Source organism: Myxine glutinosa, chromosome 8 (assembly GCF_964187855.1).
Source record: "Myxine glutinosa chromosome 8, kmMyxGlut1.1, whole genome shotgun sequence".
Taxonomy (NCBI): domain Eukaryota; kingdom Metazoa; phylum Chordata; class Myxini; order Myxiniformes; family Myxinidae; genus Myxine; species Myxine glutinosa.
The window spans coordinates 153204937-153219302 of NC_136268.1; the positions used below are offsets into that span (position 1 = coordinate 153204937).

At 40.3% G+C, this 14366-nt stretch overlaps 1 protein-coding gene across 4 annotated transcripts in view; it reads right to left on the bottom strand.

The window, feature by feature from the left end:
* The window catches only part of LOC137433036 (signal peptide, CUB and EGF-like domain-containing protein 2), a 398204-nt gene that overhangs the window by 226938 nt on the left and 156900 nt on the right, over positions 1-14366 (bottom strand). For 2 of the 4 annotated variants that reach the window (XM_078783854.1, XM_068125439.2), the window contains exons 6-7: positions 7074-7190; positions 6755-6805 (exon numbers count right to left, since the gene is read on the bottom strand). In XM_078783854.1, coding sequence (XP_078639980.1) covers positions 6755-6805; positions 7074-7190 — 168 coding nt within the window. Of the gene's footprint in view, positions 1-6754; positions 6842-7073; positions 7191-14366 lie in introns of all 4 variants that reach the window. The other 2 variants (XM_068125442.2, XM_068125440.2) reach the window with 1 other exon arrangement.

Here is a 14366-nt window from a genome sequence, read left to right on the forward strand (position 1 = left end):
CAAAAAATAGGAGATGAGATGAAAAAGAAAACATAACGCAAAGGCGCGCAAAACGAGTAGCATTCACGGATGTGATCGTGCAGTTAGAGATGTACAATCAGTACCACAGGTTGCCTGCTTGTCTGATGCAGATAAAGTGCCAAAAGCGAATAACAGGCGTTTCCTCAATATCCGCTTGATTCCGGTCACCACATCACAAAGCTCACGTCCAAAAATTTGAGAAAGCATTTTTTTCCCCTTTCTTTCTGCCACAGCAGAAAGAATAAAGAAAGCGCAGGTATTGGGTTTTCTATTTTTTAATCGTCATGGGAGAGAGCATTTTAATTGGAGTTCACAGAAATGTCGACAAAATCTTTTATCGAATTTCACCGTACGATGCAACCAATTGTCATTAAATAATTTCACCGTATGGTAAGATTTTTAAAAATAATAATCATTGCGGAGCTTCAGGCCTGTACGTTTTTGGAGTTTGGAATAAAACCCTTCAAAACTTTTCAAAATGATTCAATGAGATGATGAGGATATTAGGAGGTAAGTGAAAATGTCCAATGTTCCAATTTCTTTCTTCCAATCACCGGAGCACACGAATGCCATTGCTGCGAGACTGTGTATATGTAGCTGTTATATATCATGTGATTACAAGTATACAGTATAAATAATGTGTGTATGTACATGTATATATGTATTAGTCATAAAAATGGATACATGGATGTATACATACATACATACATATATATATACAGTCACGTGAAAAAGTAAGTACACCCCATGTAAAGTTTTGACTTTTTCAACATATTTCAACACACAGCTATTTGATCTTCATTTCAACAATATTGATAGATAAAGGTGATATAATATAACAAATATCATGAAACTTTTACATTTTGTAGTCCACTGTATAATTTAAATAAACATAAATGTAAATTTCGCATGTGGAAAAAGTAAGTACACCTTTGGCTCTTAAAGGTGGTATTGCCCTTTGGCAGAAACAACCTCAAGTAGGCGTTTCTTATAACTGTCTACCAGTCTCTGACATCGACTGGGAGAAATTTTTGCCCACTCCTCCATGCAGAATTCTTTCAGCTGTGCGATGTTTGAGGGGTTTCTTGCATGCACAGCTCGTTTCAAATCCCCCCACAACATCTCGATGGGATTTAGATCCAGGCTTTGACTTGGCCATTCCAGAACCCTCCATTCCTTTCTTTTCAGCCATTCCTTGGTGGATTTACAGATATGTTTAGGGTCATTGTCATGTTGCAAGGTCCACCTTCGGTTGAGCTTCAACTTTCCGACAGATGGCCTCACATTATCCTCAAGGACCCTCTGGTGCAATGAAGAATTCATAGTGGATTATATGATGGTGAGCTGCCCAGGCCCTGATGCAGCAAAGCTGCCGCAAACCATAATATTTCCACCACCATGCTTTACAGTTGGTATCAGGTTCTTGTGGTCAAATGCTGTCTTTGATTTTCGCCAAACATGTCTTCTGGTACTGTGGCCAAATAGCTCTACCTTTGACTCATTTGTCCAGAGCACATTGTTCCAGAAGTGCTGGTCTTTGCCTTGGTGTTCATTGGCAAACTTTAGTCTTGCCCTGATGTTCTTTCTGGACAGCAAAGGTTTCCTCCTGGCACACCTCCCATGTAGATCAAATTTGTGCAGCCTCTTTCTAATGGTAGACTCGTGCACTTTGACATCAACAGTGGCAAGAGCTACCTGTAGGTCCCGTGATGACATTCTGGGGTTCTTCGAGACTTCTTTCAGCATTTTGCGGTCTGCTCTCGGGCTGAACTTGCTGGGGCGGCGTGGCCTGAACAAGTTGGCAGTTGTTTGGAATCTTCTCCACTTGTAGATGATCTTCCAGACAGTCGAATGATTGATTTCAAATTGTTTGGAGATCTTTTAAAATCCCTTCCCAGACTCGTAGGCATCTATATCCTTCTTTCTGAAGGCCCCAGAAAGCTCTTTTGATCTAGGCATGGTGACGCCGCACACTTCAACAACATAGAGCAAACCAAACTAAATGTCTGAGGTTTAAATAAGACAGGTTCCTCCAAGATCCTCTCTAACGATGTCCTCATCATTTGCACCTGAGCTGGTGCACCTGATTCTAATTTTAGGTATTTGAAGTAGTGATAAATGTAAGGGTGTACTTACTTTTTCCACATGCAAAATTTGCATTTATGTTTATTTAAATTATACAATGGACTACAAAATGTAAATGTTTCCTGATATTTGTTATGTTATATCACCTTTATCTATCAATATTGTTGAAATGAAGATCAAATAGCTGTATGTTGAAATATGTTGAATAAGTCAAAACTTTACATGGGGTGTACTTACTTTTTCACGTGACCGTACATATATATATATGTATAAAAATACTGTATACCAACACAAATTGTTTATGGTAAGTATACAGTATTTATAATGTACTTTTTAGTAAGGAGTTATAATGTACATTTTTAATAGATCAGCCAGAACAAGATGAAGCAATTGTAACATTAATGTCTCTAATTTGTATAAATATCCTGAGGTTAATAATAAAGCCAGGGAAAAAGCAGCTCTCAACTGATGTTTCAGAACAGGTAGACCATCAAGCCACAATGACTGCATGCAGTTAGAATATCATGGAAGAGGGTGGTTGAGATTGTGGTCATTAGGGGGTGAGGGGAAGGCCGGGGGGAACAAAGCGGAGAATTCGGAAAGAAGGTGCAGGATTTGATGAAATCAAGGCTTCTCCAGCCTTGATCATGCCATCTTTAAAAATGAATGCCTTCTCCAACACTTTCCTCGACACTTGGTTTCCAATTGGCTTTTTGCAAAAGTTGGATCAGATAGTTGGACAGCATTTATGAAAGTCAAATAAGAGCAGTGTGGGGGTGAGGAGGTGAGTGCAGGATAGCATTAAGGTGAGAAATATATACAGTGCCTTGCCAGAGTTAAATGGACACCACTGATTGTACGTGCATAAGCTTCGTTTAAACAATGTGCTATATGAACACAATCAAATGGACTACATATATATTAGTATCCAAGGCATGTGCTTCAGCATCCTGCAGTGCTTGAATCTGTGAAGGCATCGAATCAATGATATTCCTTATCAATGCTATTCAGTGTGATACAGATGTTGGCAAATATGGAGTACATTTTGATGCAGCTATTGCTTATTCGTTTGCAGCTGGTGGCTTCAACGCATCTGCCGATCCATATGCTCCCAGACATGTTCTATGGCATTCATTGCAGCACCATGTGCTGCCCAGGAAAGAAGCTGCAGCGCACTCCGTCTCTTCCAGGCAGAGGTGGTTCTGGACGTCTGGCATGTGACACCATCTTCCCACGGTAGTGTGTTCCACACTGCAAATGCCTTGCTAATTTAGTGGTAAGTGTTTGTTGTATACCAGTAAGGTAGCTTACAGTAAGGAACACATTTACTGAATGATCTTATGGATTGTGAGCTGCTGTAAAGATACTTTCTGCCAAGTAATATGCAACAGCTGCAAGAAATTTTACTCCATAAGTGGCAAAATTTGAGTAATCATCGGGTCGACCAAAGTTCGATAGAATCATGCTGTCAGGCAGAAAATCATTGGTTTGATGCCTTCGGGTCTTCAAGCACTCGATAATGCCAAAGGAAATGCTACTACATACTAGTATAAGCAGTAAATACGATTGTGTTTGTATAACTTATGGGTAAAATTAAGTTTGTTGATTAATCGGGATGTTCATTTATTCCAGCAGGGCAGTGTTTTAACTCAGATGTTAGTGTGCGGGTTTCAAACACGTGTGTCCAAGTGTTTGCAAGCACATATTTGTGTGTATGCGCAGTGCCGGTTTTAGTGTATTGCACACATCCTAGCTTGCTACATGTACACATTAGGCCAATGGAGTTTGCGACTGAAAGTAATAGAAGGGGGCTCAGCTTATCCTGACCCAAATTCCAAAACGCGCACATGCTTTTGGCAACAGACAAGGCAGGCAACCAGCTAGTGGCTGTTACCATGGTGAAAGAAGTGAAGGAGCATTGGAAAGAGGGAGAGGGAGAGAAACGAGAAGAGAAAATAAAAGGGAAGAGGAGAGAGAGGAGGAGAGGAGAAGAGGAGGAGAAAACAGAATTGGAACAGGGGCTTTCGGCGGGGGAAGGTGAGGGTAAGGGACAGAGGAGCCAGAGGAAAAGAGGTGGGGTCGAGAGAGGGAGGTGGGGAGAGAGACAGACATGAAGATCATGATAGACAGTGTGACAGTAGTTGTGATAGAGGAATTGAGCTTGATCATGTGATAATTAAAGTGTCAAAGTCTCATTTGAAACAAAGCATACACACACATGTATACATATATATATATATATATATATACAACATTCCATTAAATTAAATATTTGGATGCTGTGGTACATCGGTCCAGCAAGATTGACGAAGAGCATTTTATTTTCACTTTAAAAAAGGTAAATAAGGCTTTAAAAGAAAACACATTGAAATATGTTTAAACAGTTTGTATGCTGAAAATGCACGAAATTCCTTTCACTCTAAAATATAAACGTTCACAGCATTTCGAAAAAAGTTGATGTAAACACCTCGTTGAATATAATTCAACACCGCATAATATTCAACAAATGTTACAATTCATTATGCATTGTGTGTTAATAACATAAACCTTTTCCTAATGATAATAACACTACGGTAAACACCAAATGTCCTCCAATCAGAATGGGCTAATGACTAATCGCTCAATATTCACGAATCAGTAACAATTGTAAATAATGAAATTTAAGGATAATGGAGAAGAAAATTGTTGATGGTACAAAGGTAGCAAAAAATAATGATGTGTTAGTACAATGGGAGCTTTCAAATTGACTAAAAGATATAGAGAGAGTGAGGACGGCGTTGTGATGAGGGTCTCAAATTGAACAAAACTTGTTTAAGTAACATCAGGACCTGGTGACTCAGAAGAAACGTATAACCAGGTATAACATCTTTATGTATTAAACCATTGCCCTTTATAATATTGCAAACGTTTTCAAATTCCTTCGTTGCGCTCCCGACATGTTTCGTTTTTCATCGTGATTTAGTTGAGTTTCTATTTAGTGGTCACAAATTAAACAAGAATGACATTTTTACTTTAGTCTGCACATATTCTACTCAGGAGGAAAAGCTGCTCTTCATTGCTGTTTTGTTTGTTTCAGTACAAATCCCAACATCTGATCACATGACCACGAGCAACTGACATTGGCTCTGCATGAAAATGACCCATGGTAAAATGTGGTAAGAGGACAGCACTGCTATGATTTGATCACAGCAGCGTTGCGACTTTCAATAACCATATTTTAGCAATTAATAATTTAATTCATTAATTTTAGCAATAACCATATTTTAGCAATTAATAATTTAATTAATTAATTTCAGCAATAACCATATTTTAGCAATTAATAATTTAATTAATTAATTTTAGCAATAACCCTATTTTAGCAATTAATAATTTAATTAATTAATTTTAGCAATAACCATATTTTAGCAATTAATAATTTAATTAATTAATTTTAGCAATAACCATATTTTAGCAATTAATAATTTAATTAATTAATTTTAGCAATAACCCTATTTTAGCAATTAATAATTGAATTGATTAATTTTAGCAATAACCATATTTTAGCAATTAATAATTTAATTAATTAATTTTAGCAATAACCATATTTTAGCAATTAATAATTTAATTAATTAATTTTAGCAATAACCCTATTTTAGCAATTAATAATTTAATTAATTAATTTTAGCAATAACCATATTTTAGCAATTAATAATTTAATTAATTGATTTTAGCAATAACCATATTTTAGCAATTAATATAATTTAATTAATTAATTTTAGCAATAACCCTATTTTAGCAATTAATAATTTAATTAATTAATTTTAGCAATAACCCTATTTTAGCAATTAATAATTTAATTAATAAATTTTAGCAATAACCATATTTTAGCAATTAATAATTTAATTAATTGATTTTAGCAATAACCATATTTTAGCAATTAATATAATTTAATTAATTAATTTTAGCAATAACCCTATTTTAGCAATTAATAATTTAATTAATTAATTTTAGCAATAACCATATTTTAGCAATTAATAATTTAATTAATTGATTTTAGCAATAACCCTATTTTAGTAATTAATAATTTAATTAATTAATTTTAGCAATAACCCTATTTTAGCAATTAATAATTTAATTAATTAATTTTAGCAATAACCATATTTTAGCAATTCTTGATTTTGTTGACTACTTTTTTGAGGATCACGTGAAGGATGACTTGTTCATTGCTTTCTAGACCATGTAGTCAAATATCTTTAGCAACGATTATTTATTTATTTTTTGGGGGGTCGGGGGTGTGTGCGGAATTCAATTTCAAATTTGTGAGGTGCACGCTGTCGATGAAGTAATCAGGAATGTGATTAAAGAGCCTTAAAAAAAGAAGTCATTCGGAATGCCAAAAACACGCAGACCTTAAATCGCTCATGACCCTAAAAAGGAACCCCACAGCCAGAGGAACAGCAAATCAATGGTGCAGTTCAGATTTATGTGTGCCATTGTTATTTGGTGGAAGAGGCAGAGAGGAGGAAGCGAGAGCCTAACTAGACAGTGTGCCTTTTCTACTTGGTGGATCAAGCGTCCCGACACCAATCCAATCCATGGCTGCCACACTGGCAAACGCGAAGCAACGGTTGGTGATTTGTTAGAAAGCCAATGTCTAGGCAGACTGTACCTTGGCTCGCATCAGCAACCCTTTCCTCGCCTCTCTGTCTGCCTACGTTATCTGTGTTCCAATGAAAACACCTTGCGTTAGTCAATACTGCACTGGAAAAAAGAAGGAAAGAAAATACAAAATAATTCAGCAACCATGTCTAACAATGATTCTCTCCCCACCCTCAGCTCCCTCAACCCGACCAGACCCTCTCTGTTCCGCATGGTTTCACCAAACAATTTGGTCCAAATTCCGTGGTGCACCGCAACACACCGTGGAATTGGGGCCACTTTGCCTACAACGGGTCTATCTGCCCACGGCCTGCGCGTCCCCGGCTCACCAATGCACGCCTTGCCGTCCGAGTGCAGCACGTAGTTCTGGTGGCAGGCACACATGGGACCGTCGTCGGTGTCATCGCACATGTGGTGGCACCCTCCGTTGCCATGGTTACAGGTCACTGTGGGGCACATAACTGTCCCCTATCGCTTTCTCAAGGCAACACAACAATTATTATTATTATTACTACCATTATTACCAACATTTTCATCAACCACTGCCAACAATAATGACACTTTCAGGATCATTCAAAATGCAACAATCTGAGCAGTAACGCAGAGTTTTCTTTCCTTAAAGTCAAATAATGTGTGCTGACATTTTGACTCATTAAACTTGAGTTTGAAAGTTCCGAATCCATTTCTATTTTGTGGTGACTGGCCAGCTCATTTGATAACATTCACTGAAGACTCGCTTATCCTCAGCTTTTAATACACGTACACGTAACATGTACACTACATGTGCAATGAAGGAGTTGCATTTGTATAACCTTCATATTTATGGACTCCACTTGCAAGTAACAGCAACAGGTATGAGCATGTTTATTAACTCAACTGGACTACCGTCCAGACTACCGCCCAGTTGAGTTCATCACATACTGAACCCTCCGTCGTCTGTCGTCTGTCGTCCGTTAATTTTTCGACGTTAACACTCCAGCGTCCACAAATGTCAACCGATTCTGATCAAACTTGACATGCAGCATCCTTACCCCAAGGACCAGGTTGGTATTACATTTCAGCCCGATCCGTTGAAAAATGGCGAACGTCGGCGACCATTTTGTTTTTGGTCATGAAAACGACGTTAAAACTCTAGCGTCCACAAATATTAACAGATTTTGATCAAACTTAGAATGTTTAACCCTTACCACACAAGGTAGGTTGCTGTGGCATTCCAATCCGATCCGTCGCAAAATGGCCGCCATAGGCCGCCATATTGTTTTCAGCTCCGAAACGACGTTCAGACTTTAACGTCCACAAATACTTATGGATTTTGATCAAACTTGGTGTGTGAGACTTCCCACACAAGGTAGGTTGCTATCGCATTTCAACCCGATCCGTCCCAAAATGGCCGCCATAGGCCGCCATATTGTTTTCAGCTCCGAAACGACGTTCAGACTTTAACGTCCACAAATACTTATGGATTTTGATCAAACTTGGTGTGTGAGACTCTTCCCACACAAGGTAGGTTGCTATCGCATGTCAATCCGATCTGTCACAAAATGGCCGCCATAGGCCGGCATATTTTTTCAGCTCCGAAACGACGTTAACAATCTAGCGTCCACACTTATTGACGAATTTTCATCAAACTTGGCATGTGAGACCCGACCTACTTTAAAGTTGTCCAGTCAGTTCGGTTGAGTTCTGCTTCCCTGGAAGCTCTAGTTGGAAATACATACCCAAGTGTCTCTTGAGCATTTTGTCTAAAATCATAGATTTAACAAACTATGTATTTTGTACCAAATGCATTTGTTAAAACATTGATCTCTCCAAGACAACCAAGCAAAAACTTGCCGAATATTATTTTTGTTCACCCATTTTTGTGGTGTTATTGCTGAATATACGATTTATTTTTATTAACATAATTGCCTCTTCCTCTTCGTCCCAGAGCCATAACTAAATGTTACATTAAAAACTTTTGCTGGGATGCTTAGCACGACAACCACTGTCACTTGGAATATTGATGGCTTACTATATTTCTGCCTGTGACTTTTTGACTGTTACAGAAAGACAATGAAAATTACGCATTTTAACATTTACTCGCCCAAGTAAGTGAATAAAATTTGAAAAGAAAATTCAATTTCAAATTAGAAAAGGTTCAGATGAAAAACAAAACAATATGAGTAGCTAACATTTTAGGAGGATTTACAAGGTATGGGAGAGCACATGTGACCAGTTTAGGTTTTCCACTAAAAGCAAAAGGGGCATGACCGGAGGTGAAGTTGAAGAAGACAGCTGTGACAGCAATTTGACTGTTTTGGGGGCTGAGCAGACCAGTGACATCAATTTGACTGTTTTGAGAGTTGAGCAGACCAGTGACATAAATTTGACTGTTTTGAGAGTTGAGCAGACCAGTGACATAAATTTGACTGTTTTGAGAGTTGAGCAGACCAGTGACATCAATTTGACTGTTTTGAGAGTTGAGCAGACCAGTGACATAAATTTGACTGTTTTGAGAGTTGAGCAGACCAGTGACAGCAATTTGACTGTTTTGAGGGCTGAGCAGACCAGTGACATAAATTTGACTGTTTTGAGAGTTGAGCAGACCAGTGACATCAATTTGACTGTTTTGAGAGTTGAGCAGACCAGTGACATAAATTTGACTGTTTTGAGAGTTGAGCAGACCAGTGACTCCAATTTGACTGTTTTGAGAGTTGAGCAGACCAGTGACATCAATTTGACTGTTTTGGGGGCTGAGCAGACCAGTGACATCAATTTGACTGTTTTGAGAGTTGAGCAGACCAGTGACATAAATTTGACTGTTTTGAGAGTTGAGCAGACCAGTGACATCAATTTGACTGTTTTGAGAGTTGAGCAGACCAGTGACATAAATTTGACTGTTTTGAGAGTTGAGCAGACCAGTGACAGCAATTTGACTGTTTTGAGGGCTGAGCAGACCAGTGACATAAATTTGACTGTTTTGAGAGTTGAGCAGACCAGTGACAGCAATTTGACTGTTTTGAGGGCTGAGCAGACCAGTGACATAAATTTGACTGTTTTGAGAGTTGAGCAGACCAGTGACATAAATTTGACTGTTTTGAGAGTTGAGCAGACCAGTGACAGCAATTTGACTGTTTTGGGGGCTGAGCAGACCAGTGACATCAATTTGACTGTTTTGAGAGTTGAGCAGACCAGTGACATAAATTTGACTGTTTTGAGAGTTGAGCAGACCAGTGACAGCAATTTGACTGTTTTGAGGGCTGAGCAGACCAGTGACATAAATTTGACTGTTTTGAGGGCTGAGCAGACCTCAGTTCCGTATGGCTTCTACTATAAAGTAGAATTGAACTGGCCACTCTGCCATAAAGCCCAGATAGGTGGAGTGTTGCAGTGATGGTTGTCCTTCTGGAAGTTTCTCCCATCTCCACACAGGATCTCTGGAGCTCAGCCAGAGTGACCATCCGGTTCTTGGTCACCTCTCTCACCAAGGCCCTTCTCCCCCGATTGCTCAGTTTGGCCGGGCAGCCAGCTCGAGGAAGAGTCCTGGTTGTTCCAAACTTCTTCCATTTAAGAATGATGGAGGCTACTGTGCTCTTGGGAACCTTCAATGCAGAAGAGATTTTTTTTGTAGGCTTCCCCATATCTGTGCCTCAACATAATCCTGTCTCTGAGCTCTGCAGGCAGTTCCTTCAACCTCACGGCTTGGTTTTTGCTCTGATATGCATTGTCAGCTGTGAGACCTTATATAATGTTACGTGTTCTTCCCCGACCTCCTGGTCTCGGTATGCCTCCGAACCCCGGGAGGAGCCACGGCAGAAAGATATGCTATTCCGTGTCGAAATCAATAAGGAAACCACTCCAATGGTTATAAACAAACCAATAATATATTTAAAAATCACACAGGAATAACATTACCAATAATGATAGCAAATCCAGACAATCAATATATCTTAGGATGGTACCACCCCTAAGTCACATAACTCACGGCACTCACAGTGAATGGAACAGAAACCCCTCATTGTCTCTATAACTCAGCGGAGATGTGGCGAATGGGCGATGGCGAGTAAGGAGGTGTAGGCAAGGCGTGGACTGTCACGTGATCCACACCCACAGGAAACGGGCAGTGGAAAGGGAACTCCCAAAGATGCGATCCAGACGTGCACAGGCACCGTTCAATCAGCGAACCGCAGTGCAATCTTTAGACGCCGCTTTAGTGCCCACTCAGCCCCGGCAGACCACCGGAGGGTGAGACCAGCGGACGCGGCAAAAAACCTTGTCCAGTGAACGACGCGCGAGGGTCCACAATGGCGGCCGGCTCTTGCTCGAGCTAAAGCCTTTAGGCGAGGAGTCTCCGGAACCTCACGCTTGTACCTGACTTCGCAGGCTTTTTCACTACTCCAGCGATAACACCAATCGCACGAGATTCCTTTCAAGGACTCAAAGTTCACTCGCGATGTACGCTCGACCACCCTCAGTACGGAGCTTCAACAAAAAACGTCTTTCCACTTCTTCCTCATGCCCTCCTCTTATTCGCTCGACGTCTTCCGGTGCACGATCCGATTTCCTGTTTCATTTTTACCATGAGCGCTTTTAACCTTTTAATCACCATAACCATTTCCTTTAAACACCAATAATCGCCGTTTCCTTCCAACCCCGATAAGAATAATAATACCTCACCAGAAATGTTTCACGTGGATGAAAACCACCACCATGGAAGGGCTGAATCCGTAACAATAGACAGGTGTGTGCCTTTCCAAATCATGTCCAATCAATTGAATTTACCACAGGTGGACTCCAATCAAGGTGTAGAAACATCTCAAAGATGATCAAGAGAAATGGGAGGCACCTGAGCTAAATTCCAAGTTTCATAGCAAAGGGTATGAATACTTATGTCAATGTGATATTTCAGTTTTTCTTTTTAATAAATTTTCAAAACTTTCTAAAATCCTGTTTTCTCTTTGTCATTATGGGGTATTGAGTGTAGATTGTCGAGGGAAAAAATGGATTTAAACGATTTCAGCATAAGGCTGCAACATAACAAAATGTGAAAAAAGTGAAGGGGTCTGAATACTTTCTGAATGCACTGTGTATATATATATATATATATATATATATATATATATATATATATATACATATATATATATATATGTATATATATATATATATATATACATATATATATATATATATATATATATATATATATATATATATATATATATATATATATATATATATATATCGATTCTATGTCTGATCTGGGTTCACTTCCTGACTTGATGACAAATGCAGCAGAGTTTAGTACAACAGTCATTTTGTATGCTTTTAATAGATGATGAAGAAGGCATGCCTCACCGGGTAGACTAAAATGCTGATGCGAAGCATAAATTGACCTACCGTGCAGCAAGTTGTAAACACTGAATTGTCGAGTCAGTATTTTCGTTTTCCAAAAAATCATTCTGTTGGAGAAAATATGAACCATTTAATGTTCTCTCCGAGCCTCTTCCCCAAACTGTTCCAAGCTTAAACAAACCTGGCCCAACTGAGTGTCTCAGGCCCTCTTCCCCAGCAGTGTTCCTGGGCACTGTATTTAGCCACCGGGGTGGAAAAATCCTGGGAATAATAAATCAATTATTGCTTCTTTTGATGTTTTGGGCAATTCATTTTGGCAATCTCATCTGTATTTTGCTGTTTTTCTGATGTAGGGCCTTAGGCCTCAGTCACACCGGATCGTACGATTTCTGGATCGTGCGATTGATGGCAATCTGGCCGAGGTACGACCAATCGTCGATGTTTGCTACGCTCTCCATTTGCGATCGCAAACAGCGATTGGTCTTTGGGGTCATCGTACGATTGGTGGTACGCGTAGTTGTGCGATCACCAACGATTGGAGAATATCGATCGCAAGATCAATCGGAGGTAATCGTGCGAATAGTGGTGGCGATCAGCGACCAATCGTACGGTCAATCGTGGCGACTTGCGACCGCTCGGACAATCGATCGTGGCGACCTGCGACCGCTCGCAGGATCGATCGCAGACAGTCGCATCCAGTCGTGAGATGGGTCGCTCCATCAGATATAAAGGCTCGCGACAGTGCGTCAGCATCAGTAGTCACCGACCTCTCAAGCAGTGCACTTCGTCGAAATTTAAGAGTGGGCGAGCTATCGCAGGCACCCTCAACAAATTACAAATCCTTGCCCTGACTAGTGGAACGTCAGGCCTGGCCAACCGGTTCGTGACAACCTCAGACCAAGCTTCCCCCGGCCGACCCCTCAATTAAGGTGGGCTAATGAAGAAGCAGTCACAGGAAGAAGATCGTGTTGAAGAATAGAATGACATGCTGTATTAAATATTTATTTATATCGTGTTAAAGTTAAAGGATTCTGATGTACAGGCCCATATTCCATACTGTATGACAAAGACTCCGTCCTACCGAAACAGTTTCTTGACAATCATCGCACTGTACTGGTGGTTTGCCATTGCATTCCCAGAGGTATTTCGGACAGGAATTTGTACTTTATTCAGGATGCCGGTGATGGCTCGCCTACTCTTCGTGAAGGACACCGTGGCGTGGGGTCGACCAACTAACGCCAGCAGACGGGATTCCCGTTTAACGTCGATCCTGGAAATGATGATTCACACTGTGTATGAATCACCACGATGCCACTTTATAGCTTGGTTGGGATTCGAACCCAGGGTAGACAGCTTGGTAGCCGAGTTTGTGTACCTGCCAGCCCTTGTTGAAGAATTAAGCGATTTAAATCAAAACTTCGGACCGAATTTACTAAAGTCGTTTAGCGAGCGTCTTGTCAACACACGTCTAACCCTTAAACACCGACAAAAACATGGTTGTACACGTACAGCAAAACACACGCCTAACACACGTGAATGGTATAATATAATATAATAATATTATATTATAATGGTCCAAATATACTGGTCTGCGAGCTAAAGACTGGTGGTACCACCAATCGTAAGGTCGTGCAACCAGTCGGGACAGGTCGTGACTTGTCGCACTACCGATCGTGAGGTTGAACGACAGGTGGCACCACCAATCGTCAGGTGGCAGGACCAGTAGCACGACCAATCTGCGACTACTTGACCCGCGATCATGCACGACTGGTGGTGCGTCCATGCGTGACTGGTGGTACGACCATGTAAGACCTGTCTGCGACCACTTACGATTTGGAATCGCAGGTCAGAAGTTTTGAACATGACCATCGACCTTGCTGCGACTGATTTTGCTCTGGCGGTCACCCACGACCTCTGCGAACAGTCGCGCGCTCTTTCTACGATTTCCCGTGATTAACACAATTTTCGGTCGCAGCTCGGTCGTAACATGGTCGCAGGCCCGGTATGACTGGGGCTTTAGTTTGCATCAACTTACCAGGACAAGCAATCTTTATATTAGTCCTGGCCCTGCTCATAACCCCTTATACAACTCATCCGCAAGAGATTTTGAAATTTGATTGAGTTATTGGACCATTTACCTTTAAAAATCACACAGGTGCTTCTTCGGAACCGGCTGCGAATGGCCGCTAGGGGTGAAAATCCTAGATGGCCGCCAGTAGCCATATTGAAAATATAAATTTTGAACCACTCACCATATAAGTATGTGTAATACCTTGTTTTATGGGTTT